The 27,974-nt window shown below is 45.4% G+C and overlaps 1 protein-coding gene across 2 annotated transcripts in view; it reads left to right on the top strand.

Annotated features, from left to right (window-relative positions):
* Positions 1-13,822: 13,822 nt before the first annotated feature.
* Positions 13,823-27,974, top strand: part of CLPB (caseinolytic mitochondrial matrix peptidase chaperone subunit B) — a 142,252-nt gene continuing 128,100 nt past the window's right edge. Inside the window, exons 1-2 of one of the 2 annotated variants that reach the window (XM_005216185.5) lie at positions 13,823-14,284; positions 18,321-18,372. In XM_005216185.5, coding sequence (XP_005216242.1) covers positions 13,882-14,284; positions 18,321-18,372 — 455 coding nt within the window. In that variant the 5' untranslated portion in view covers positions 13,823-13,881. 2 annotated transcript variants of the gene reach the window in all.

Raw genomic sequence — 27,974 nt, 5'->3', positions numbered from 1 at the left:
CAGCATATTGAAAAGCAGAGACATTACTTTGCCAACAAAGGTCCATCTAGTCAAGGCTATGGTTTTTCCAGTGGTCATGTATGGATGCGAGAATTGGACTGTGAAGAAAGCTGAGCGCCAAAGAATTGATGCTTTTGAACTGTGGTGCTGGAGAAGACTCTTGAGAGTCCCTTGGACTGCAAGGAGATCCAACCAGTCCATTCTAAAGGAGATCAGCCCTGGGCGTTCATTGGAAGGAATGATGCTAAAGCTGAGAAACTCCAGTACTTTGGCCACCTCATGCGAAGAGTTGTCTCATTGGAAAAGACTCTGATGCTGGGAGGGATTAGGGGCGGGAGGAGAAGGGGACGACAGAGGATGAGATGGCTGGATGGCGTCACCGACTCGATGGATGTGAGTTTGAGTGAATTCTGGGAGATGGTGATGGACAGGGAGGCTTGGCATGCTGCAATTCATGGGGTTGCAGAGTCAGACATGACTGAGCAACTGAACTGAACTGAACTGATTACTAGAAAATCTGTTCATCCACTTATTCAAAGAAGAACTGTGGGAGAGTGTGCACCGAGTTAGAGGTATGACAGTATCCAGCAAGATCCACAGGAAATTAATTGTTTCCAGACCCTATTCATCAACCCCTAGGTACAGAGCTAATTCTGTAGCTCTGTACCTTTGACTCATGAAACTAAAAGATCTTTGACTCATGAAACTAACCAAAATAAGCTAACCAAAATAAACTATTTGTCAGCCACATTTGATATTTGAAAGAATACCTTATTTTAAAATTTTATGTTCTGCTACTGTTAACTGACCATATAACTTGTAGAAAAAGAATTGTTTTCAAAGGTTTCCACTGGAACACCATAAGAGGATCTGGGACTGTAGCCACCATTATCCATGTAAGCCTGAAGTTTCTTTGAGAACTCATGTATTTTATCTCCACCGCCCCAAATCATGTAAATGGTGTATTTGAATTCATACCATAGAATGCTTTTTGAACCGAATGATGCCTACCCAAAATGGAAAGGAGCATGATGTGGTGGAAGGAGACTTTGGAATCACTAGGAAGAGGACTCTCATCCTAGAGCCATCACTCACTAGTTTATGACATGGACGAGTCATTGAATCTGTTTCTCCATCTATGAAATGGGGAATCCCACTTCATACTTATTGTCAGAATTAAATAAGAACATTCATGCCTTCTGTGTGCCAGTCACAGTGCAATGTGCTTGGGATATATAAATAAGACATGGACCCTATCCTCAAGGAGTTGAGTGGGTACTCAACAGATATTTTGTTTAAAGGACTAATAAATTAATAGTAAACTCTTAATACATGTCAGTTTCTTCTTCATTTCCCCTGCCTATCCCAAGTGCCAACTGATTTGAAATTAGACTAGAGTACATTTCCCCTTTAAAAAACATTTTATTTTGAATTAATGTTCAGTTCAGTTCAGTTGCTCAGTCATGTCTGACTCTTTGCAACCCTATGGACTGTAGCATGCCAGGTCTCCCTGTCCATCACCAGCTCCTGGAGTTTACTCAAACGCATGTCCATTGAGTTGGTGATGCCATCCAGCCATCTCATCCTCTGTCGTCCTCTTCTCCTCCTGCCTTCAATCTTTCCCAGCATCAGGGTCTTTTCCAATGAGTCAGTTCTTCACATCAGGTGGCCAAAGTATTGGAGTTTCAGCTTCAGCATCAGTCCTTCCAATGAATACTCAGGATTGATTTCCTTTAGGATGGACTGGTTGGATCTCCTTGCAGTCCAAGGGACTCTCAAGAGTCTCCTCAAACACCACAGTTCAAAAGCATCACTTCTTTGGCACTCAGCTTTCTTTATAGTCCATCTCTCATATCTATACATGAGTACTGGAAAAACCATAGCTTTGACTAGATGGATCTTTGTTGGCAAAGTAATGTCTCTGCTTTTTAATAAGCTGTCTAGGTTGGTCATAGCTTTTCTTCCAAGGAGCAAGCATCTTTTAACTTCATGGCTGCACTCACCATCTGCAGTGATTTTGGAGCCCCCCCAAAAATAAGATAGGACACTGAAAGAGGAACTCCCCAGGTCAGTAGGTGCCCAATATGCTACTGGAGATCAGTGGAGAAATACCTCCAGAAAGAATGAAAGGATGGAGCCAAAGCAAAAACAACACCCAGTTGTGGATGTGACTGGTGATGGAAGTAAAGTCCAATGCTGTAAAGAGCAATATTGCATAGGAACCTGGAATGTTAGGTCCATGAAACAAGGCAAATTGGAAGTGGTCAAACAGGAGATGGCAAGAATGAACATCAACATTTTAGGAATCAGCAAACTAAAATGGACTGGAATGGGTGACTTTAACTCAGATGACCATTATATCTACTACTGTGGGCAAGAATCCCTTAGAAGAAATTGAGTAGCCATCATAGTCAACAAAAGAGTCCGAAATGCAGTACTTGGATGCAATCTCAAAAACGACAGAATGATCTCTGTTTGTTTCCAAGGCAAACCATTCAGTATCACAGTAATCCAAGTCTATGTCCCGAACAATAATGCTGAAGAAGCTGAATTTTAACCATTCTATGAAGACCTACAAGACCTTCTAGAGCTAACACCCAAAAAAGATGTCCTTTTCATTATAGGGGACTGGAATGCAAAAGTAGGAAGTCAAGAAATACCTGGAGTAACAGACAAATTTGGCCTTTGAGTACAGAATGAAGCAGGGCAAAGGCTAACAGAGTTTTGCCAAGAGAACGCACTGGTCATAGCAAATACCCTCTTCCAACAACACAAGAGAAGACTCTATATATGGACATCACCTGATGGTCAATACCAAAATCAGATTGATTATATTCTTTGCAGCCAAAGATGGAGAAGCTCTGTACAGTCAACAAAAACAAGACCGAGAGCTGACTGTGGCTCAGATCATGAACTCCTTATTACCAAATTCAGACTTAAATTGAAGAAAGTAGGGAAAAGCACTAGACCATTCAGGTATGACCTAAATAAAATCCCTTACAACTATACAGTGGAGGTGACAAATAGATTCAAGGGATTAGATCTGATAGACAGAGTGCCTGAAGAACTATGGATGGAGGTTCATGACATTGTACAGGAGGCAGTGATCAAAACCATCCCCCTGAAAAAGAAATGCAAAAAGGCAAATTGGTTGTCTGAGGAGACCTTACAAACAGCTATGAAAAGAAGAGAAACTAAAGGCAAAGGAGAAAAGGAAAGGTACAACCATTTGAATGCAGAGTTCCAAAGAATACCAAGGAGAGATAAGAAAGCCTTCCTCAGTGATCAATGTAAAGGAATAGAGGAAAACAACAGAATGGGAAAGAATTAATTTTAGATTTACAGAAAAATTGCAAAAATAGTACAAAGAGTTTCCTTATAGTCCCCATCCCACTTTCTCAGCTTTAACATCTTAAATAGCCATGGTACAGTGATCAAGAACAGGAAGTCAACATTTGTACAATATTATTAACTATAGCATATACTTGAAATTCACCAATTTCCCACTAACATCTTTTTTTTGGTCCCCAAATCCTATCCATGTTCACACAAGGTATTCAATGAACTATCACTCCTGTGATTATATTTCTTATAATTTAACATGGATTTATCAAGAGAGAGATTACTTGGGTGGACCTGACCTAATCACTTGAGGCCTTAGAAATGACAGGGTCCTTTCTGAGGTCAGAGAGATTGCAAATAAGAGTGGGTCTCAAGTGGTGGTCACATGGCAGAGACCTGAGAGGTCCTCATCTGACAAGAGCCATCATGACAATGGGAACGTTAGTCCCACAGCTGCTAGAAAATGATTTCTGCCAACAGCCTGGAGGAGATTGGAATTGTGCTTTTCTCTAGTTGAACTTACAAATGCTGCTATTGCTGACCAACACCTTGACTTCAGTTTTTGTGAGGCCTTGAAAAAAAGGACACAGTTAAAATATGCCACACTCCTGGCTGACAGAAACTGTGATATTAAGTAGGTATTGTTTCAAGCTGCTAAATGTAAGGTGATTTGTTGTATAGCAATAAAAACTAATACAGATATTGATCAGTTATTTATAGACTGTCTCTCAATTTAGATTTGTCTGATGTTGCCTCACGACTGGAGTGGGGTTATATGTGCTTGGCAAGAATGCCACAAAAATGATATTGTGTTCCCAGTATCAAAGGATTAATGATGTCTATATCTTTTTTCCTTTTTTTTTTTTTTTGGTTGTGCTGGGTCATTGTTGCTACACGTCTCTTGTGGTGAGAGGGGGTCACCCTCTAGTTGTGGAGTGTGAGCTTCTCACTGGGGTGGCTTGTCTTGTTGTAGAACATGGGCTTAGTTGCCTGTGGCATGTGGGGTCCTAGTTCTGTGCCAGGGATTGAACCCATGTCCCCTGCGTTGGCAGGTTGATTGTTAACCACTGGACCACCAGGGAAGTTTTACTATGTCTTTTTACAAATCCTGTTTGTCCTCAAACTTTGACCCACTAATTTTAGCATGGTTTGAGGATTTTGTCTGAAATGTTTATAACTGTGATATCTGCATAATGATGATCTCTATTTCCTTCTTCCTTCTATCTATATTAATTCAGTCTCTATTGTAAGAAAAAGCTGTCTCTTTACCTCATTCCTCCCCCAATCTATCTATTTATTTATTTGATTATATGTATCAGTATGACCTTGTGGATATTTGTTTTACTCTCTGGGTAAAAAACCCATACTGTCATTATTTTTTGCCTGAGTGTTCTGGTTTGGGTCATCAGTAAGTCCTTCAAGTTGGCTCCTGTGTTCTTTTGATCAGCATGTATCTGGTTTTTCTTTCCTTTCTGGCACACAACATAGTCCTGTGTCATTTTGTATTTTTCCTACCCCAGTTCTGAAGAGAACCATTTCTCCAAGGAGAACTGTTTCCTTTAATTGGAGGATAGTGTTTGGATCTGGGTAGTGGTGTATTCAGTGTTTAAGATGTCATTGCTTCTATACTCTCTCAGGAGACAGAGAGAGGTCATATATGGAATATACTAACCCATACATCAAATTGCCAACATCGCTGGATCATGGAAAAAGCAAGAGAGTTCCAGAAAAACATCTATTTCTGCTTTATTGACTATGCCAAAGCCTTTGACTGTGTGGATCACAATAAACTGTGCAAAATTCTGAAAGAGGTGGGAATACCAGACTACCTGATCTGCTTCTTGAGAAATTTTTATGCAGGTCAGGAAGCAACAATTAGAACTGCACATGGAACAACAGACTGGTTCCAAATAGGAAAAGGAGTACGTCAAGGCTGTATATTGTCACCCTGCTTATTTAACTTATATGCAGAGTACGTCATGAGAAACGCTGGGCTGGAGGAAGCACAAGCTGGAATCAAGATTGCCGGGAGAAATATCAATAACCTCAGATATGCAGATGACACCACCCTTATGGCAGAAAGTGAAGAGGAACTCAAAAGCCTCTTGATGAAAGTGAAAGTGGAGAGTGAAAATGAACATTCAGAAAATTCAGAAACATTCAGAAAATGAAGATCATGGCATCCGGTCCCATCACTTCATGGAAAATAGATGGGGAAACGGTGGAAACAGTGTCAGACTTTATTTTTTTGGGCTCCAAAATCACTGTAGATGGTGATTGTAGCCATGAAATTAAAAGACGCTTACTCCTTGGAAGGAAAGTTATGACCAACCTAGATAGCATATTCAAAAGTAGAGACATTACTTTGCCAACAAAGGTCCATCTAGTCAAGGCTATGGTTTTTCCTGTGGTCATGTATGGATGTGAGAGTTGGACTGTGAAGAAGGCTGAGCACCGAAGAATTGATGCTTTTGAACTGTGGTGTTGGAGAAGACTCTTGAGAGTCCCTTGGACTGCAAGGAGATCCAACCAGTCCATTCTGAAGGAGATTAGCCCTGGGATTTCTTTGGGAAGGAATGATGCTAAAGCTGAAACTCCAGTACTTTGGCCACCTCATGTGAAGAGTTGTCTCATTGGAAAAGACTCTGATGCTGGGAGGGATTGGGGGCAGGAGGAGAAGGGGACGACAGAGGATGAGATGGCTGGATGGCATCACCGACTCGATGGACGTGAGTCTCGGTGAACTCCGGGAGTTGGTGATGGGCAGGGAGGCCTGGCGTGCTGCGATTCATGGGGTTGCAAAGAGTCAGACACGACTGAGCGACTGAACTGAACTGAACCCATATATACTTACATATCGATATTTCTCTATGAATATATCTGTATATATTTTAAAACCATGAGTTTATACTGAATACCCCTAATTCCAATCCAATGCCACAAGGTTCATTTTGGCTTTCTCTCTTTCTTACTTATAGCTTCTTTCTCTAACAGTGAAAAACCCAGCTTTAATTATCTCCTACATATCTAATTATTTTGTTTAAAAATGAGTGTGTTGCTGTTTTTCAGGAAAAGTGTTTTCCTTAGAAGCCTGCAGAATGGCTTCCAACTTTATCCTAGTGGAAAGTGACCACAGCAATGGCACTGATCCTCCACTTTCTGCCTCCTCTTGAACCCCAATATCTCTAGTCACCTCACCGCAAACTAAATGAAATGAGTTATCTGTGCTCCAACCCAAGAGCTAGAAGCCCAGGTAGGGTAAGTACAACCTGATACAATAAATTCTTGCATTCTGAGCAGACCAAAAGGAAGTCATCATGAACTGATGATCTTTTTAAAAAATATATATTATTTATTTATTTTAGGTTGTGCTAGGTCTTCGTTGCTGTGTCCAGGCTTTCTCTCTAGTTGCTGTGAGCTGGGCCTCCTCTGTCGGGTGCATGGGCTTCTTACTGTGGTGGCTTCTCTTGTTGTAGAGCACGGGCTCTAAATGCGTGGGCTTCAGTTGCAGTATCCAGGCTCAGTAATTGTAGTGCACAGGCTTTGGCTGCTCTGAGACATGTGGAATCTTCCTGCACCAGGGATCGAAGCCATGTCCCCTGCATTGGCAGGCAGATTCCTATCCATTGTACCACCAGGGAAGTCCCTGAACTGAAGATCTTTTTAAATGTTATTAATGTGACCTAGGGGATTTTGAATTGTTTGTTGAAGAATTAGAATTCACTGAGTCCTGGCTGATTTTAATGGGTGATTCCCCCATGCTGCTCCACTACTTCTCATTCAGCCAGACATTGATCATTTAACCTCTCAGTACTCCCTACCAAATGCTAATAGTGATTCAACCCTGCCTTGCTCTTTCAAAGATGTTATTTGTGAAAACCGTATGAGAGAATAACTGGATGTGTGCTTGGAAAGTTAGGCAATTGTAAGTAAACTGAAGGACCTTGGAATGTGTCTGCAGCAGAGGAGTTGAACACTGCACACTCACTCTGTGACCCACCTGGTAATGGAATTCAGAGACTGCTTTCCCTGTTGCGACCAACCCTAAGCTGGGAGGCAGAGATACTCTAAGAATACAGGGAAGGTGAAGCTGCGATAGTGAATAGAGTGGCTAAAAAGACAGATAACATGGGAATCTCTTAAAATAGGAAAGTCAAAATGCTTCATCTATTGCGTACTTTTAAAATATTCATTCATTCAACAGTTATTTACTGAGTGCCTTCACTAAGGGATGAGGAAATGAGGAACTCCATTTCTTCCCACAAGCAGTTTACAGTAGGAGATCCAGTAAACCCCTAGAGCGGGGAATAAAACAGCTGCCATTTCTTGAAGATTTACTGTGAGCCAGGAATATTAGTGGTCTACATATTATTTCATTTAATACAACTAATTGCCTTGAAGGTAGGTATTATCTTTGATGATAATGAGGAAGTTAATAATCAGAGAGAGAAGACATACAGATGGCTAACAAACACATGAAAAGATGCTCAACATCACTCATTATCAGAGAAATGCAAATCAAAACCACAATGAGGTACCATTTCACACCAGTCAGAATGGCTGCTATCCAAAAGTCTACAAGCAATAAATGCTGGAGAGGATGTGGAGAAAAGGGAACCCTCTTACACTGTTGGTGGGAATGCAAACTAACACAACCACTATGGAGAACAGTGTGGAGATTCCTTAAAAAACTGGAAATAGAACTGCATTATGACCCAGCAATCCCACTGCTGGGCATACACACTGAGGAAACCAGAGTTGAAAGAGACACGTATACCCCAGTGTTCATTGCAGCACTGTTTATAATAGCCAGGACATGGAAGCAACCTAGATGTCCATCAGTAGATGAATGGATAAGAAAGCTGTGGTACATATACACAATGGAGTATTACGCAGCCATTAAAAAGAATACATTTGAATCAGTTCTAATGAGGTGGATGAAACTGGAGCCTATTATACAGAGTGAAGTAAGCCAGAAAGAAAAACACCAATACAGTATGCTGCTGCTGCTAAGTCGCTTCAGTCGTGTCCGACTCTGTGCGACCCCAGACACGGCAGCCCACCAGGCTCCCCCGTCCCTGGGATTCTCCAGGCAAGAACACTGGAGTGGGTTGCCATTTCCTTCTCCAATGCATGAAAGTGAAAAGTGAAAGTGAAGTCACTCAGTTGTGTCCGACTCATATTGAACCCATGGACTGCAGCCCACCAGGCTCCCCTGTCCATGGGATTTTTCCAGGCAAGAGTACTGGAGTGGGGTGCCATTGCCTTCTCTGAATACAGTATACTAATGCATATATATGGAATTTAGAAAGATGGTAACAATAACCCTGTATGCGAGACAGCAAAAGAGACACAGATGTATAGAACAGTCTTTTGGACTCTGTGGGTGAGGGAGAGGGTGGGATGATTTGGGAAAATGGCATTGAAACAGGTATAATATCATATATGAAATGAATGGCCAGTCCAGGTTCGATGCATGATACAGGATGCTTGGGGCTGGTGCACTGGGATGACGCAGAGGGATGGTATGGGGAAGGAGGTGGGAGGGGGGTTCAGGATGGGGAACGTGTGTACACCCGTGGCAGATTCATGTTGATGTATGGCAAAACCAATACAATATTGTAAAGTAATTAGCCTCCAATTAAAATAAATAAATTTATAGGTAAAAAAAATCAGAGAGGAAAAGAAATTTGTCCAAAGTTACACATGTAGTAAACACAAGAGTCATAATTGAAATTCGGGTCTGCCTGCCTTCAGTCTAAAGGTCATATTCTAATATGACCATGCTAATATAGTGAGAGTAAGCTATTCAGTGAATGAATACGTATTGAGTACCTCTTTGTTCCAGACATTGTTCTAGTGATGTGAAAGTGAAAAAAAGAAAAGTCCCCTCTTTCCCTGGTGGTTCAGTGGTTACGAATCCACCTTGCAATGGAGGGGACTTGGGTTTGATCCCTAGTTGGGTAAGTAGGATCCCACATGCTTCAGGGCAATGGAAACCTTGAGCTCTATGCCATGGCCTGTGCACAGGCTAGAAAAGAATTTCCAGACATGAGGCAAAATGAAAGGAGAATAAAATTTATTATAGTGGGAGATGCTATTCTAACAGTGGGCCAGCTCAAGAGAGAGCCTACCCTTTCATGAGCTAGTAGCCAATTTTTATAACCTCAAAACAGAAAATTCCTACTAGAATGGTGGCATTAGGTGATTGGCTAGGCTGCTATAGGGTGGTTAATAGGGTGAGTATTTACCTAATTAGGGCCAGGGAACTGGCGGTTTAGATCCACAGGCTCACAGCAACAGTTGCTATGGGGCTCAGTCAGTTTCAGAGATTTTTGTCCTGACTTTGGTACAGGGCTCCACACTCTAGAGCCCATGCTTCACAACAAGAGAAGCCAGCACACCACAATGAAGATGCAGTGCAGTAAAAATAAAACAATTATGTTAAAAGTCCTGTCTTGTGGGACTAACTTCTACTGGAGAAAGACAATAAACAAAACAAATATTTAGTATATCAGGTGGCCCTTCCCTGGTGGCTCAATGGTAAAGAATTCACCAGCCAATGCAGGAGACTTTGGTTTGATTCCCGAGCCGGGAATATCCCCTGGACAAGGAAATGGCTACCCATTCCAGTGTCAACTACAAATTGATACTCGACAAGAGCATTACCAGCAACCAAACAACAGGGGCATTTGCCTCTGTGGAAACTGTGTCTTCCCTGATAGCTCAGTTGGTAAAGGATCTGCCTGTAATGCAGGAGAGCCCAGTTTGATTCCTGGGTTGGGAAGATCCCCTGGAGAAGGGAAAGGCTACAAAATCCAGTATTCTGGCCTGGAGAATTCCATGCACTGTATAGTGAATGGATTCTCAAAGAGTTGGACATGACTGAGCGACTTCCCACTCCAGTGTTCTTGCCTGGAGAATCCCAGGGACAGGGGAGCCTGGTGGGCTGCCATCTATGGGGTCGCACAGAGTCGGACACGACTGAAGTGACTTAGCAGCAGCAGCAGCAGCAGAGCGACTTTCACTTTCTGTGGAGATTGAACCTCATGCTGCTGCAGCTGTTGACCTTTAACACCCTCTGAGGGAGTTCAGGGTGGAGTGAGGTACTCTGTGCTCCAGGGAATCTATCTGATGGGACAGGTCTCTAGATAGTTGGATATTTTTCAAGAACTTATTTCATGATTCCAATCCTTGCATCTCCTCATATCTAGAAAAGCACTAAATCCCTTCATGATGACATCAGATCCTTGTGACTAGTAGAAAACCTCTTGTAAAGTAACCGCTTGATTGCATTGATTTCCCCCTTCACTGAAATCTTATATATTGACCTTCCCCGACTGCCTTTTCCCATCACTTCATGGCAAATAGGTGGAGAAACAGTGGAAACAGTGGCAGACTTTATTTTTGGGGGCTCCAAAATCACTGCAGATGGTGAGTGCCGCCATGAAATTAAAAGACACTTACTCCTTGGAAGAAAAGTTATGACCAACCTAGACAGCATATTAAAAAGCAGTGACATTACTTTGCCAACAAAGGTCCATCTAGTCAAGGCTATGGTTTTCCAATAGTCATGTATGGCTGTGAGAGTTAGACTATAAAGCAAGCTGAGAGCTGAAGAATTGATGCTTTTGAACTGTGGTGTTGGAGAAGACTCTTGAGAGGCCCTTGGACTGCAAGGAGATCCAACCAGTCCACCCTAAAGGAAATCAGTCCTGAATATTCACTGGAAGGGCTGATGCTGAAGCTGAAACTCCAGTACCTGGGCCACCTGATGTGAAGAGCTGACTTATTGGAAAAGAGACTGATGCTGGGAAAGATTTAAGGTGGGAGGAGAAGGGGACGACAGAGGATGAGATGGTTAGCTGGCATCACCAACTCAATGGACATGCGTTTGAGTAAGCTCCGGGACTTGGTGATGGACAGGGAGGCCTGGCATGCTGCAGTCCATGGGGTCGCAAAGAATTGGATGTGACTGAGCAACTGAATTGAACTGAACTGAACTGATTGCCTCTTTGGAGCTATCTCTCAGAGCTATCTGAGGTGCTGCCTCCTGGGCTGCAGTCCTCATTTTGCCCCAAATAAAACTTAACTCGAAGCTCTCAAGCTGTGCATCTTTTTTAGTTGACACCAGTATTCTTGTCTGGTAGATCCCATGGACAGAGGAGTTTTCGGGCAACAGTCTATGGGGTCACAAAAGAGTCAGACATGACTTAGCAACTAAACAACAACAACATGTCAAGTGCTTCATGATATGAAGACAAGTAGGCAGGATAACAGAGAAGGCAATGGCACCCCACTCCAGTACTCTTGCCTGAAAAATCCCATGGACGGGGGAGCCTGGTGGGCTGCAGTCCATGGGGTCACTCAGAGTTGGACATGACTGAGCGACTTCACTTTCACTTTTCACTTTCATGCATTGGAGAAGGAAATGGCAACCCACTCCAGTGTTCTTGCCTGGAGAATCCCAGGGACGGGGGAGCCTGGTGGGCTGCCGTGTCTGGGGTCGCACAGAGTCGGACACGACTGAAGCAACTTAGCAGCAGCAGCAGCAGCAGCAGGCAGGATAAGAAAGATGTGGAAAGGAAGATAGCTTATTTAAATAGAGTCATCTGGGAAGGTTCAGATACTTTGAAGTAAGTGCAGGAACAGGATCTAGAACTGATATAAAAAAGAACCTTCTCAGTTACAGAAGATAGACCATTGCCCTTCTGCTTCCCATAAGAATATGGAGTAAAATCTGAGGGTCAAATGAAACAGGAGGGAAGGAGGCAGGGCACAATCTTTGAAAGAATGACATAGCCCGAGGACACAACATAAACTGATTAGAATCAAATGGGCCTAAGATGGCAGATAAGTCAACTTAGACTAGACCTTGATCCTCAGTATATACTCATTGTAGTACATCAGCAAGGTAAATGACACACCTAGAGGTGCCTTGACAGTTCCCAAAGCCAACAATCAAAGACCAAAAAGTGGGCAGTGGCTCAATTCCTGGAAATCACTCCTACCCCCTCACCAAAATAGTTAGGGAATAATCCTCCCTTGCTGTTGTTCAGTTGCTCTGCAACACGCCGGGTTTCCCTGTCCTTCATCATCTCCCGAAGTTGCTCAAACTCATGTCCATTGAGTCGGTGAGGCCATCTAGCCATCTTGTCCTCAGTTCCCCTTCTCCTTCTGCCTTCAATCTTTCCCAGCATCAAGATCTTTTCCAGTGAGTCAGTTCTTCACATCAGGTGGCCAAAGTACTGGAGCTTTAGCTCCAGCGTCAGTCCTTCCCTGAATATTCAGGATTTGTGTCTTTTAGGATTGACTGGTTTGATCTCCTTGCAGTTCAGGGGACTCTCAAGAGCCTTCTCCAACACCACACTTTGAAAGCATCAATTTTTCAGCGCTCAGCCTTCTTTATAGTCCAGCTCTCACATCCATACATGACTACAGGAAAAACCATAGCTTTGACAATTTGTATCTTTGTCGGCAAAGTGATGTCTCTGGTTTTTAATACGCCGTCTAGGTTTATTACAGCTTTTCTCATTAGCCTGTGAAAAATAACCCAGCCTATAAAAACTAACCATACTGCATTTCAAGACTACTCATGCCCTCTGCAACAGCCCACATTCTAGTTTGTGGAGTGTGTTTCTCCCAAGGCTGCTCTTCCTTCTGAGAAGGCTGGAGCTCTGTGGAGTGTGCTTCTCTTTAAATAAATCCACTTCTCACCTAGAAAAAAAAGCACCTCATCTTTCGCCTGCTCATGGGTTCAATCAGGGGAAATGAGGGCAGGATGAGGGTGCAAGTATCAAAGAGGCGATGGCTTGGAGTTGAAGGCTTGAGCTTTACGTATTGATTTATTGACAAATTCTTCTATTTTTGAGCCTAAATTCCCTTCCCTGTACACAGTAATAATAGTCCTAGCCCAGCTTCCCTTATTCAGCTGCCACCTTAAATATTTTAGGTAAGTGGGAAAGCAAGATTAGGCATCAACTTTTTAACAGAAAGGATGTCTGTGTACAAAAAACAAAAAGAGAGAAAAGAAAAGGAGTTCCTATTTCAGGTGCATCCGTTACCCTAGCTATCTTTGTGAAAAGCAGTCCCAGGCTAAAAAGAGATACAGGCTAAAAGAAGCACAAGTTTCATGACTGGCCTCTGCTGAAGAGTCCCGTTTAATTTACAATACTCAGAAATTGCATCGCATGTTTTAGCTAAACTTGGAAGACGACTCTGGGACTCCCACCTTAACTCTAATGCCCGGGCCCTGCTAGGTGTTTCCCTTCTTGCCACGCCCCCATGTCCAAACTCCATTTCCCAATACGCCCCAGGATGCTGTAAGTCTGCAGTCATTATGACGCAAGTTCTACAGCCTTCTGGGCAGTGTAGTTTATTTCTCCCCCCGCTACGTCAAGGTCTGCGGTTAGGGACTACCACTCCCGTGAGGTAGTGCGTAATTCCACTCCGCGGCGTCTTCGAACGCGCCGCGGCAGCCATGTTGGAAGTGGTCAGCACAGGGGCCGGCACCAGAGGGTTATCGAAGCAGCTGTCACGATGCTGGGGTCCCTGGTGTCGAAGAGAACAGCGCCGGCGCCGCGGCTCCTTCTTCAGCTGCTTAGGTCCCCATCGCTCCGGAGCCACGAAAGTGCCACCGGCCAGAGTGTGACCACCGGGGGTCGCGGGGAGCCTCAGTGGCTGAGGGCGGCCGTCGGGGGGCGCCATGGAACGTCGCCGGCCCTACTCACCGGAGGAGGGGCAGCCACTGGAGGGCGCCAGAGAGGACGTACCGAGACCCCCTGCCTTGCAGCTGCCACGTGGGGACGTCTTCCTAGCCCCGAAGACACACTCCCTGGGCAGGACAGCTGGAATGGAGTCCTCAGCAGAGCCGGCTTGGGCGTGTGGGCCCTGGCCACGGCGCTGGTGGTTCATTGTTACAGCAAGAGCCCGTCCAGCAAGGGTGATTATCGGGACAGTCTGGTTTTGTGCAAGTGAGAGGCGGGAGGTGGGTCCTGAGTCCATGTGGTTGGAAGGTGGGAGTTGCTTATAGATTTAGACCACTAGAGCTTCAGTCCTGGTAGGACCCAGACATAATTTGGCTGAGGAGTTCAGTGCCTCCGAGTTGTGTAATTTCTCAAATTATGCAACTGTTACTGTATTAGAATAATAATTGCATGCGTGCCTAGTCGCTTCAGTCGTGTCCTACTGTTTGGGACCCTGTGGACAGTAGCCTGCCAGGCTCCTCTGTCCATGGGATTCTCCATGCAAGACTACTGGAGTGGGTTGCCATGCCCTCCTCTAGGGGATCTTCCCTACCCAGGGATCAAACCTGCGTCTTCTGTGTCTCCTGCATTGGCAGGTGGGTTCTTTACCACTGGCGCCACCTAGGAAGCCCATAATAATAACTATTGTATTGTAATAATACAGTTATTAAAGGTCAGCCTCTCTTCTTGGAGTATCACCTTATCCATCTGTACAATGGGAGCATTGGACGAAACATCTGAAATTAGCATGTGGCCTATTTCTCTACCATTCTACCTGGTTCAGTTCCTCCTTTAAGAGGTCTCCAGGGAACCTGTTTGGCTTCCCATGTGGTGCAGTGGTAAAGAATCCACCTGCCAATGCAGGAGATGCAAGAGACGTGGGTTTGATCCCTGGTCTGGGAAGATCCCCTGGAGTAGAGAATGGCAACCAGCTTCTGTATTCTTGCCTGAAAAATTCCATGGACAGAAGAGCCTGGCACGCTACAGTCCTTGGGGTCCATGGCCTAAGAAGGGAAGAGACTTGGTTTCAGTGCCAACTTTGGCTCTGCTCTCTAGATTGTTTCCCCACAGGTGAAGGGTGATTTCTCAGGTCTCTTACAGTGCTGTTATTCTGATTCCTTTTGAAGTTCGGCAGTGTGGGTGTGTTCATCAGGGAGACTCCTAGGGTTCTGCTGTGCCTGGTCTCAGGCATGAGGTGATCTTGCTATGTGGGGAAGTTGGCAGGACAAGGAATACAGGGAGGTGGCTCTCTAGAGAACCAGAGCAACCACGGGGGCTGGCTGACCCAGGTTGGCATCACCCCTAGGTGCATGGAGCCTAGCAGGGAATGGGAGATCAGGCAGAGAGCTAGACTTCTAGCCTACATGAATCCAGCTACTCAGGTTCTCAGCTCTTCCTCAGAGAGAAGAGTGAGGCATGGTGTTTCAAGATTCCATGCATCTCAAGCTCTGAGACTTTGGACCAAGAGGAGGGACGCCCTTGATATTCATTTGTTTATTCAGCAGGATGTGGCCAGCTGTATAGGAAGAGCCTCAGCAGGGAGTAAGGTCACCTGGGGTCTTGTTTTGGTCTACCTTTAATTGCCACATGACTTTGGACTTCTGCTCTTTCTCATGGTCCTGTTTCCTCATCTATAAAATGAGGGTGTTGAAACAGAGCTCCTAACGGTTCTTCTAGCTTAGCCACACTATGATTCTGTTACTTCCACACCCACAGAGGTATGAATACCCTCTGTGCGCCTACTTTAAAGCTTGATGTGGAACTCCTGACTTAACACAATGCCAGTTAAGGGGACGGTGCGGGCCTTTATCGGAGAAGGCAATGGCAACCCACTCCAGTACTCTTGCCTGGAAAATCCCATGGATGGAGGAGACTGGTAGGCTGTAGTCCATGGGGTCGTTAGGAGTCAGATACGACTGAGCGACTTCACTTTCACTTTCATGCATTGGAGAAGGAAATGGCAACCCACTCCAGTGTTCTTGCCTGGAGAATCCCAGGGACGGGGGAGCCTGGTGGGCTGCCATCTATGGGGTCACACAGAGTCAGACACGACTGAAGCGACTTAGCAGCAGCAGCAGCAGCGGGCCATTAGACCTGTGCATCTGGTGAGTCATCTGACAGTGTGTTTTGGGGGATCAGAAGGCCAGCATGGTCAGGAAAGCCTTCCTGAATGATTGGAGACCTTCCTTGAGGATGGGGAATTTGAATTTGAGTTCTGAAGGATAAGGCAAGAGATGAAAAGGAGAGTGATACTGTGAGCTCCTTGAGAGCAGGGAGTGCGTCTTGATATTTTCAGGTTGATGCCAGTTCCTTTCCTTAATACTTTTGCATTGTCCATCATAGTCCCTGGTATTTAGTGTAGGTACTTAGTAAATGTTCCACAAGATGGTTTGTATTCTATGCAGATGTTTCCAGGAACAAAGCTCAGGTCAGCATAGTACGTTTAGAGGCTAGCAGTTTGTCCAGCCTGGTTGGAGGAGAGGAAGTCTTTCAAATGAGGTGAGAGCAGATGGGGTAGGGTCTGGATATCAGGCATGAGGGTTTGGAAGGTTTGAAATTCTTTAGGTGATGGAAAGCCATGGAAAATTGATGAGCAGGGAATGTCCCAAGTCCAGCAGGTTTAGACAGATGGGGAGAAAGTGTCCAAGGTCTTGCCTCAGAGCTTTTGGGGGGCTCCAGATTGGACTCTGTGGCATATGAACCCCAGCAAAAGACACTGGGGTTTTTTTTTTTACCAAAATATATGACGTTTACCAAACCATGACCAGTCCCAACGCTTCTGACTTGCCAGTTCCCTTGTCTCCTGACTTGAGAGTTGTGAGCCAAGGCCCTCAGTGCAGCATAATCAGTACTGCCCTTTAGGAGCCAGGGGACCCCGGTTCTAATCTCAGTTCATTCCTCATTCCCTCTGGGACCTTGCAGAAGCTACTGTTTTTTTTAAAGAGTGAGGGGAGAGAGAATACTGCAGTATCTGAGGAAGGCTTGTTCCCCTTCCAGCTGGGGGCTGCCCAAGCATGCCTAGGTGTATGCTGGGGGAGCAGCTGGGGAACCGAGGAAGACCTGGCCCTGGAGCCTAGAGCAGGAGGTGGCATGGAGGCCTATGCATCGGTCTGAACCACAGGACTGGTTTGCATATGTCTGATAAGGTGGGTATTGTACACAGGAGGTTAGGTGAGTGAGCCAGGTCATACAGCAAGTAAGTGGCAGAGTTAAGACTAGACCCAGGTCTGCTCTTCCACCCTGCCCCAGTGCGTCCTCTCTTTCACTTGGTGATTCTCTTGGCTGGATTGAGAGCTCCCTGAGACAAGGCTGGGTCTGAGTCTGTCTGGTGCCCATCAGTGGGAGCTCAGGACCAGCTGAGCTCAGTGTTGCAGCCTCCTGGGAGAGAGAATGTGCCTCTGCTGTTGGCAGCTTTTCCTCATGGCCACAAGGTGGTGCCAGCAGCCCACACGCTGCCCAGGCCAGGCCAAGCTTGCCATTGCCTTTCTACCAGGCCTGGTGACTCCTAAGGGATGGATTGGAATCCTCTACTTTGGCTCTCCCTTCGTTGGGTTTGGCACTGGGATGTCTGCAGGCTTTTCAACCATTATTTCTTTAGCATCCTTGTAAGGCTGCAGGGCAGGGATTAGTGCCCCTGCTTTATAGTTGGGGAAGCTGGCGTTGAGGGGGGAAAGGCCGCCACAGAACAGGGTGAACAGTGGACGGGCTGTGGTGGAGCCTGGCTCCTGCTCAAGGGTCTCTCCACTCTCGGAGGGGTCCACACCCCTGCCTGCTCCTCCCTATTCTGTCCTCCTCCTAGGTTTGTGACCTGTAACATCAAGATTCAAAACTAGGCTGGTAAACTGAAGTTGGAAGAGAAAGTGGGGCAAGGTAGGGGGATGATTAATAATGTATGATAGTTACATAAACCTGCAGAGCTTTATAGCTAATGAAGGGCGAAGGCGTTCACACACGTTTACTGTTGGCCACACGTGGTACTAACACATTCCTTGGATCACCTGTGTGATGAGAGTTCTGAGTCTGGGCTCTAATGGAAAGATGTGGAAGACAGGTTGTTAACAGAGGCTTTCACATGGACAGGGGAGGACTAGCTTTCTCTTTGTGTATCTTGGCATCTTTTTACTTGTTAAAGCCCATGTATCTGAAGTGCCTTCCCTTCCACTGTCTTTCTGGGCCCTCCAGGAAGCTCTGAGGGTTGGCTAGGGATCTGATTGGTGCCCCCTCTCTCTTCAGATGCAGCCCTGATGGAAGCTGCTCGAGCCAACAATGTCCAAGAAGTCAGCAGGTGAGTATCGAACCCCAGGCCTTGCCCTCCCATGCAGGAGGCCTGAGTGGGGTGGGGCCCTTGCTCTGGTGGTGATGCCTTGGAGGAAATCCTCACACTGAGCTGGGAACCAAACTCACTTCCTTGTAGTCAGTGAGTCACTTGGGCTCCTTTGGCCCCCGCCCTTAGGTATCTTAAGGTAGAGAGTCAGCCCCTGTGTCATTTTTTCTGGCCCCAAACAGCCCCGATCCCTCAGTTGTTCTGTTCTTCTGAGGGCGTGGTTTGGGATCCCTCCTACATCTTGTGGGTTCCTCGGTGAATCTTCCTCTTTGTTCTTGTTTCTGTGGGATTGGCCACGGGTAATTGCTTATTGACCAGATGGAGTGCGGGTGGGCAACAGTGGAGACACTTGGAGGTTTGGGAGGGAGCTGGAAGAGATCTTTCTGCCAGAGCCACCTGCCTGCGGGGCTGGGTGCCTGTGCTGGGTGCCTGTCTGAGGGCTGACTGCATTTCTCCAGCTTACCTAGCTCATCTGTTCCCCTAGCGACCACTAGCGGCCAGTTAGATCGGAGGCTTGTTCCTGCGCAGGGACAGGACTTGACCCAGGCCTCAGCCAGGTGCCAGGGCAGAATAGAGTCTGTCCTGGATGGATGCTCTGACATGGGGCATCAACGTGGGGCTGTTCGTTAGGGGCATAGGCTTCATTCTTGGTGAAACTTGGTGCCCGGCATTACTGAACTTTGGCCTTTTTTTTTCCACTGCCTTTTGTGTAGAGCTAGGTGGCCGTGGGACACCCTCCCTTCCCTGCCGCCATGTCCACATTTTAGACAGGAAATTAGGTGATTGGAGTGGCTATCACCGCACCCAGCGCCGCACACCCATGGTGCTCCTCCCCACTCCAACTGCCTGAACGTGAAAGAAAGTGTTGAAAGGCAGCCACAGCCCCCATCAAGACTTACTGCTTTGATTCCCTTTCATTTTATCTGCCATATTACTATTGACTCTCGAGGGTGCTTTTGAGTATTCATGTTCAAGGCTTAGTTTTTAATAAACCACTTTTGGAAGTATGGGCTGGGAGTTGTTTCGTAGCCAAATAAATATGATGGAGCAGTAGTTTAATAAACATGCGATGATGCATCTTAAAAACCAAGCACAGATGTCAGCTTGCTGTTATAAGAGCCATTCATAATTGCAGGCAGTGTTTGGCATATTCATTCCCTCAGAAACAGATGAGCATCGTTTCCTTCTGCTGCAGTATGGTGGCACGATGGGTGGCAGCTGGCTGTGCCCCTCATTTAAGGCCTTTGCTGACCCTTTAGTCACCTGTTGATGACCGCTAGGTGACTGCTGCCAGGCTGCTGCTTTCCTCTGGCAAGCCAGGACAGGCCATGCATGTGCAGAGCAGCAGGGCTGTGAAAGCATCTGTTCTCACCAGGGGAGGCTGTTTTGGTCAGTCCCTCAGTCGTGTCTGACTCTTTGTGAACCCATGGACTGCAGCACACCAGGTTTCCTGTCGTCCGGTATCTCCCGGAGTTTGCTCAAACTCATGTCCATTGAGTCGGTGATGCCATCCAACCATCTCATCCTCTGTCATCCCCTTCTCTTCCTGCCTTCAGTCTTTCTCAGCCTCAGGGTCTTTTCCATCAAGTCAGCTCTTCTCATCAGGTGGCCAAAGTATTGGAGCTTCAGCTTCAGCATCAGTCCTTCCAATGAATATTCAGGGTTGATTTCCTTTAGGATTGAGTGGTTTGATCTCCTTGCAGTCTAAGGGACTCTGAAGAGTCTTTTCCGGCACTGCAATTTAAAAGCATTAATTCTTCGGCGCTCAGCCTTCTTTATGGTCCAACTCTCACATCTGTATATTACTACTGGAAGAACCAATCATACCTTTGATTGTACGCACCTTTGTCAGCAAAGTAATGTCTCTGTATGCTGTCTAGATTTGTCATAGCTTTTCTTCCAAGGAGCAAGCGTCTTTTAATTTCATGGCTGTGGTCACCAGCCGCGGGGATTTTGGAGCCCAAGAAAATAAAGTCCATCACTGTTTCCATTGTTTTCTCATCTGTTTGAAGTGGGCACCGGATGCCATGATCTTCATTTTTTGAATGTTGAATTTTAAGGCAACTTTTTCAGTCTCTTCTTTCACCTTCGTCAAGCGGCTCTTTAGTTCTTCTTCACTTTCTGCCATAAGGGTGGTGTTATCTGCATATCTGAGGTTACTGATATTTCTTCCTGCAATCTTGATTCCAGCTTGTGCTTCATCCAGCCTGGCATTTTGCATGATGTATGTACTCTGCATAGAAATTAAATAAGCAGGGGGACAATATACAGCCTTGACGTATTCCTTCCTGTTTCACTTAACCCCCAAGGGCTGATTGATTTAGCTCTTTCAAATACACATTTTTCTTAATAACGATTAAACCTCCCACCCTCAAATTACAGAAAGTGATTGAATTTATGATATGTGTGTGGTTCAGAACATTTGTTCTTGCCTATGTGGCTAGTGTCTGCAAGGATTTCCCTGTATGTCCCCAGTCTCTAAAAACATACAGTCTCTTGTGTGTTTTTCTCCTGCCTCCTCTTGTCCTATCCCTGTTGATCATGAAGACTCAGTCAGAATCTCCCTTCACCCCTTGTGAGGGAGGCAGAGATGAGCAAGGCACAGACCCGGCCCCTCAGAACTGACAGTCTCCCTTCACCTTCATCATGTGGTCTCAAGGAAACAAACATGTGACCTGCCAATCACAGCTCTTCCTGCTCAGAGAGCTGGACCTACATGAAGTGGGAGCCTGACCACCCTTGCTTGAAGGAAACTTCCTTGAATTCCTACCACAGGTCCTTGTTTATTTAGCCTTTTTACATTCCAGACTCTGCACAGGTGCTTAACACTACCATTAATTTCTTCCTATCTGTGTCCTGGCCTTTAGCTCTACCCAACAGAGCTGCTAATACCAGGATAGAATTCCATTCTCAATTTTTAAAAATATTTACTCATAGTTTATACACAGTTGGGTCACCACGTGTATGATCTGTGTGGTCAAATCAGTATTTGGAATAAAACTCAGACCTGGAGTAATGCTGTCTCTTCCTCCCTTTTCTCCTGTCCCCCTCTGGGTTATGGGCTGTGTGTGCCTCTGCCTTGATGATCCCCTACCTTCCCAGAGCCTTGGGAGAGCTCTTGCTAGTGAAGGGAAGCAATCCAAAGCTCTTCTGTTCGGAGGTGGGGAGTTTCATCATCTTCTAGACGCATACTCTGGAATCTGCAGTTTCTGGGTTCTAGGTGTGGGCCCTCCACACAGACCGCTGTGTGTACACTGTGCTCCTTACACCTTTGCTTAAAGCCTCCCAGCCTTCGCTCAAGTACTTCAGAGTCCTCCCAGCTGAGTGTGATCTGCCCATTGCCCTGCACCTTCTGCTGGCCTGGCGTGGGGGCGGGGGCGGGGGTGGAGGGGGGTTGATGGTCAGGTCATCTAGGAAGGGCCGTGCCAGCCGTGCAGGAGAAGACTGCTTTACTAGTAGAGAAGTTGGAGGTCAGGTGGGAGAAGCTGGGCTGAACATCAGGACTGAGGAGGCACTCAGCCCATGAACAGGAAAACCAGTGTGGTTCACACACTGCCCAAATCAGGAACAGATGAGGGATCCTCAGGCAGCGTGAGATGATCAAACCAACAGCTCTGAAGTGTGGGCACTGTTACCTGTTTTACGTGGAGCTGGCTAACCATTCGTGGTGTGGGCCTGCCTGGCTAAAGCCACAGGGAAGGTTCTGCCACTCACCATGTTCTTCTTTATATTAAGGAACTTTGGACTGGCCTTCACCTTAAACACTGGATTGTGTGCCTCCCCATGGCAGGGACAAGGTCTGGTTCCACACGTGTCTTATCCTCTTTTCCAGTACAGTGAAAGTTGGGGAAAGCTACTTTTTACTGACTTTCTAGCAAACCGGAAGCAGACAGTCCAGAGTCTTATTTTCAAACTCCAGCTGGCTATATCAGAAGGAGACTGGATCTCTTTTCCTTCCCGTCCTCCTCTCCTTTCTCTTTGTGTGGCAGCTGTTTCCTTCTTCCCCCAAGGCACTTAAACATCGTTTGCAGGTCCAGCTGTGGCTCTTCAGGAGTGGGAGCCCGGTCCTGAGGCCCCATCCCACCTGTCGGCAGCGTGAGCAGGTGGCCCTGCTCCTGGGCTCAGCCCACCCCACGCCTGGCTCCTGGACTCAGGAACCACTCAACCAAAACCTAGGGCCCAGGGCAGTCTGAAGGCACATCTGTCCAGGATCGGACAGAGCCGAGTGAGGAGCTGTCAGGGCTGGGAGTAGTGAGGCCTCCTATTCTTGCCGCAGAGATCACATTTCTTTTCGAACAAATCTGGGTGAAAGACTATACCCCTGCCCACTTCCCTTTTCCCAGCAGGGAGCTAGGGCTCTGCTGAGTGCTTAACTCAGTTGTTTCCATCAGCACAAACATTTTTTAAATGAAGGAAATATGGTGGTATCAGTCTTGAACTTCAGACTTCCTGCCCTTTCTCTCCAGGATTCATTTGTTTGTTTGATGAAAGCTTACTGAGCACCTGCCACATGCTGGGTGGTTTACCTGGCATCGGGGACAACTGACCAGACACACTTCCTGCCCTCAATTAAGGAGTCTGGGGAAGACTGGTAACGCAGCATGATCTGTGCTGAGACAGGAGGGCTTCCTTGGTGGCTCTTATGATGAAGAGTCCACCTGCCGTGCAGGAGACCCAGGTTCAATTCCTGGTCGGGAAGATCCTCTGGAGAAGGGAATGGCTACCCACTCCAGTGTTCTTGCCTGGAGGATTCATGGACAGACACCATGCTCTCCAGTAACTATGCAGGTCCTTAGTCTGTCTCCACTCATAGTGCTGAGACAGGAGCCCAGCATATGGCCCTCATCTACTGGGTGGACCAGAGAAAATGTCCCAGAGGAAATGACGCCTGATCAGAGTCTTAAAATATTAGGAGTGTTTAGCAAATAGAAGGCAAAGGCATTCTAGGCAAAAGGAACAGTGTAAGTGATAGCACTGAGGCTGAGGCAAGAAACAGCCTACGTGTGTGGTGAGGAGGGGAAGCTGTATACTGTTACACTGTTCGGTGTTGCTGGATCAGGGTCTGAGGCCAGGAGACACTGGAGATGAGTAGGGACCTGGTTATGGAGAGCATTGTCCCTTTGTCCCTCAGTCACTCATCTGTCCAGCCTGCCTCTTCTGCCTAGCCCTGAGCTGAATTTGTGTTGGTGGCAACAAAATGAGGAAGGAGAAGCAGTCCTTGCTCTGAGGAGCTCACTAATCCGCTTCTCAGGTGAGGAGGGAATACTTAAGTCAAAAATTGAGAACCAGCAGAACAAGGCACAGGTTGCCCAACTTCTGTAAGCCTAAGTGATGTGGAAATGATAATACCTATAACTCATAATAGAGTTGTTTGTGTTTATTGTTAATAATAAATGTATTATGTTCAGCCAAAATATCTGAGTGCTTATTAGGAGATAGGTATTGGATTGAGTGTGGAGATACAGTGGTGAACAGGATGGGCACAGTTCCTGCCCTCCTGATACTTACAGTCCAACTGGGAGCCAGGGACTATGCAGTTACAGTTACGTACTTTAAAATGAAGTACAATTTGCCCTTTGAACAAATGGTGCTGGGACAACTGGATACTGCCGTGTAAAAAAAATACAACTGTAGCCCTACCTCATCTGTACACAAAAATTAACTTAAAATGGATCATAGATTTAAATGTAAGAATTAAAACTATAAAACTCTTAGAAGAAAACATAGGAGTAAATCTTTGTGACTGTGGGCTAGACAAGCCTTCTTAGATATGGCACCAAAAGCACAGGAAATCAGAGAGAAAATGAGATAAATTGGACTTCAAAAGTAAAAATGTTTGTGTTCAAAGAACACTTTCAAGAAGGTGAAAAGTCTCTCCCACAGAAAGGGAGAAAATATTTGCAAATTAGTAAGAGATTTGTATTAAGAATACAGAAACTCAACAACAAAAAAAGATAGCCCAACTTAAAAGTGGACAAAGGATCCAAATAGACGTTTCTTCAAAGAAGATATTCAAATTGACCAATAAGCACATGAAAAGATGCTCAACATCATTAGTATTAGGGTGCTTGTGCTTAGTCACTCCATCATATCTGACTCTTTGAGACCCCATGTGCTGTAGCCCACCAGGCTCTTCTGTCCATGAGATTCTCCAGACAAGAATACTGGGGTGGGCAACTATTCCCTTCTCTGGGGATATTTACTACTAATCAAAGCCACAATGAGATACCACTTCTCACACATTAGGATGACTGTAATCAGAAAGACAAATAATAGCAAATGTTGGTAAGGATGTGGAAAAGTTGGAACCCTTAAATATTGCTGGTGGGGATGTGAAATGGTGTAATTGCTTTGGAAAGCAATTGGCAATTCTTCAAAATATTAAACATATGACCCAGCAAGTCTACTCCTGGGTGTGTACTCCAGAAAAAATGAAAACGTACATGGATGTACTTGGTACAAGAATGTTAATAGCAGCATTATTCATAATAGCCTAAAGAGGGAAACAGCCCCAAAGTCCATTAACTGATCAGTGGGTAAATAAAAGTACGATATAGGCATACAGTGGAATATTAATCAATATGAATATTGCCTGTGTGCTACATTAAAGAACCTTGAAATCATTATGCTAAGTGAAAGAAGCCAGACACAAGAGACCACATATTAAATGATTCAGTTTATATAAAATGTCCAGAATAGACAAATCTATAGAGACAGAAAGTAGATTGGTGATTGCCAAGGACTGGAGAGGCTGGGTTTGGGAGGGAATAGGGAATGACTGCTAATGGGTTGAGTTTTTTTGGGGGGGGCTAATGAAAATGTTCTGGGGTTGGTAGTCAAGATCACAGAACTCTGAATCTACTAAAAACAAGTTGTGCACTTTTAATAGATGTCTTTTATGGTGTGTGAATTATATCTCAGTAAAACTTTGTTAAAAAGTGAAGCACAAGACACTTGGGAGTCTAACCTTGAGTATGAGAGGGGTGGAGGGTGGGGGTATGTTATCAGTAAGCTAAAGCATCTGAGTGAGGTTAAAGTGAACTCTGAAGGATGACGAGAAAGCTAGAAGAATATTGAGTTAAAAGGACAGTAGGCCCTGAGTCAAGAAAAGATGGAAAAGAATTGAGGGAAGTCCAGAATGACTGGACTGTAAGTGGGAGAGGGCATGAAATAAGGTTGGGGAGTTAAGCAAGGACCATATCACACTGGATCTGTTGGCCATGGTAATGGTTTTTATTTTTACTAAGAACAGTGGGCAGCCATTGAAGAATTTTAAGGTGTGTGTATGTGATAGAAAGAGAGAGAGAGACATGTGGTGACATGATCTAGATCTGTAATTTTAAAAGATCACTCTGGCTGCTCCATGGAGAATAGATTGATAGGGAGCTGTGGTGGATGCAAGAAAACCAGTTGATAGTGACTGAAGTAGTCCAGACCAGAAAGGATGATTGCAGGTGGTGACTTGGAGTAAGGTGTCAGTAGCAGAGATGGAGGAGGTAAGTTAGACAGGACTTGGTGATGTTTAGAACAGTATCAGTGCCTGGTATGTAGGAGGTACTCAGTAAGTGAATCTTGAATGAATGAATTTGCATATAGTTGATGAGGGAGAAGAAGGTGTTAAGAATGAATTTCTGTTTTCTGGCTTGATCAGCGGTGGAGATGCTGTTGCCGTTCTCTGAGATGAAGCTGCTGGGGGAGGAGGACTGGGTTGGGAGGAAAAGATTGAGTTCAGTTTTGAACATGTTGAATTTAACATTTCAGTGAGAAATTCAAGTGGTGATGTCAAGTAGACAGTTGAATGGAACCTTCTGACTTTTCCTGCTGTACATGCTATGCTGCCTCAAAGATCAGTCTAAAGATTGTTTTGACATCTTGTTTTGATTTCTGGTTTGATGGTTTTAGACATTAAAGTACTTCATACCAGCTAAAACTTGTTTATTAGATACCTTTGGAAAAAAGTCTGATTTGATTTGCAACACAGGAAAGAAGAAAGGGTTGAGTTTTGTTGGAGGCCAAACACATTTATTCTAGCTTTGCATTGATGGCTTGGTTTGGTTTTTGTCCCCGGATGCCCCAGCTTGGGGCTTGAGGCACTTGCTGTCATTGTGCCAGGATTAAGGTGTCCAGAATGTACTTAGCTCCAATATAGGTAAATGTTCTGCACATTGATCCAAGGATTTTATCTAATTAACAAAAACCCTGGCTGGTAAATACATTTGGCTGTCTCGGGGCCTCTGAGAGGCTATTTATCGATTGTTGTATCACTTTGGCTGGATGGGAAAATATTAATGATGGCATGAGAGCAACCAAAACATCCAACTCTCTTAACCAGTAAATATGTAAATGTTCTTGTGGCTTGCAGTAGGTTGAAACAAAAGCTTTATTTTAGACTGAAGGTCAAGGCCGCACTGGCATCACTCTTGTAATTTGAAGCTTATGAGTGTTTCTTGAATGCTAGGGTATAACCTACACAGGTTTCTTTTTGAATGCTGGGATGTTGGAAGGCAGCATACTGTTACCAAAAAAAAAAAAAAGTACAAGGATTTTAGAATTAGAAGACCTAAGTGCCACTTCTGTCACAGTTACTGTCTTTGGGACTCTTAATAGATCATGAAAAAAATTAAAGTGTTAGTCGCTCAGTCATGTTCGACTCTTTGTGACCCTATGGACTATAGCCCACCAGGCTCCTGTGTCCATGGAGTTCTCCAGTCAAGAATACTGGAGTGGGTAGCCATTTCCTTCTCCAGGAGATCTTCCCGACCCGGGGATTGAACCCAGTTGTCATACACTGCAGTCAGATTCTTTACCATTTGAGCCACCAGAGAAGCCTTTAATAAATCACAGACCTTCCCTTTTCGAATCTTTGTTTCAACATCTTGTTAATGAGGTCCCCACTGAGAACTTTGAAATATAGTTCTCAGTGTTAAACTCTACAGAGAAAACTGAGCCCTTTGGGGAGGGTCCAGATCATGCACTGAAACTCCAGGGCTTACTCAAGTGGGCCTTTACCAGCCTAGCAATTTTGCAGAGTGGTCCATGGTCTGGCATGTTTTCTGAGGTGTGAACTTAAACAGAATCTGTTTGCTTGCTCCCTGGTGATAGAAAACTACTGGGGAAGATTGGGTTAGCAGCTTTTTCAGAACTTTATGAGTAGGTGAGTTGTGGAAACAGCCAGTCAGCTGCTGAGAACCCCCGAAGGATCAGGTTGTTGGCCAAGCCCAGGAGCAAAGAACAGCCAGGGCCTACTGCAGTGGCTTGCGGCAAGGAGGGATGCCCTGAAGGGAAGCCCAGCCCTGCGGTGGAGCCTCCAGTGCTGGCCCCACTGCTTCTTGGCTGTGTGGTCTTGAGCTGGTAGTCCCTTAACTTCCTCAGTAACCCTGACTGTAAGATACTTGCCAGGCCACCCTCCCAGGAACTCATGAAAATTCCAGGAGGGTGAACTCCTGTGGTCTAGAGAATTATTCATCCTTTGGGTCATCAGTGTCACGTCTTCCAGGAAGCCGTCCCTAGCCCTCCAAGTACTTTTATACTTCCTCTGTGATAGCACTTATCACCCTCTTTTG

Source organism: Bos taurus, chromosome 15 (genome assembly GCF_002263795.3).
Source record: "Bos taurus isolate L1 Dominette 01449 registration number 42190680 breed Hereford chromosome 15, ARS-UCD2.0, whole genome shotgun sequence".
NCBI lineage: Eukaryota > Metazoa > Chordata > Mammalia > Artiodactyla > Bovidae > Bos > Bos taurus.
Note: the sequence above shows the minus strand (reverse complement) of the source record. Positions and strands in the feature narration are given on the sequence as shown.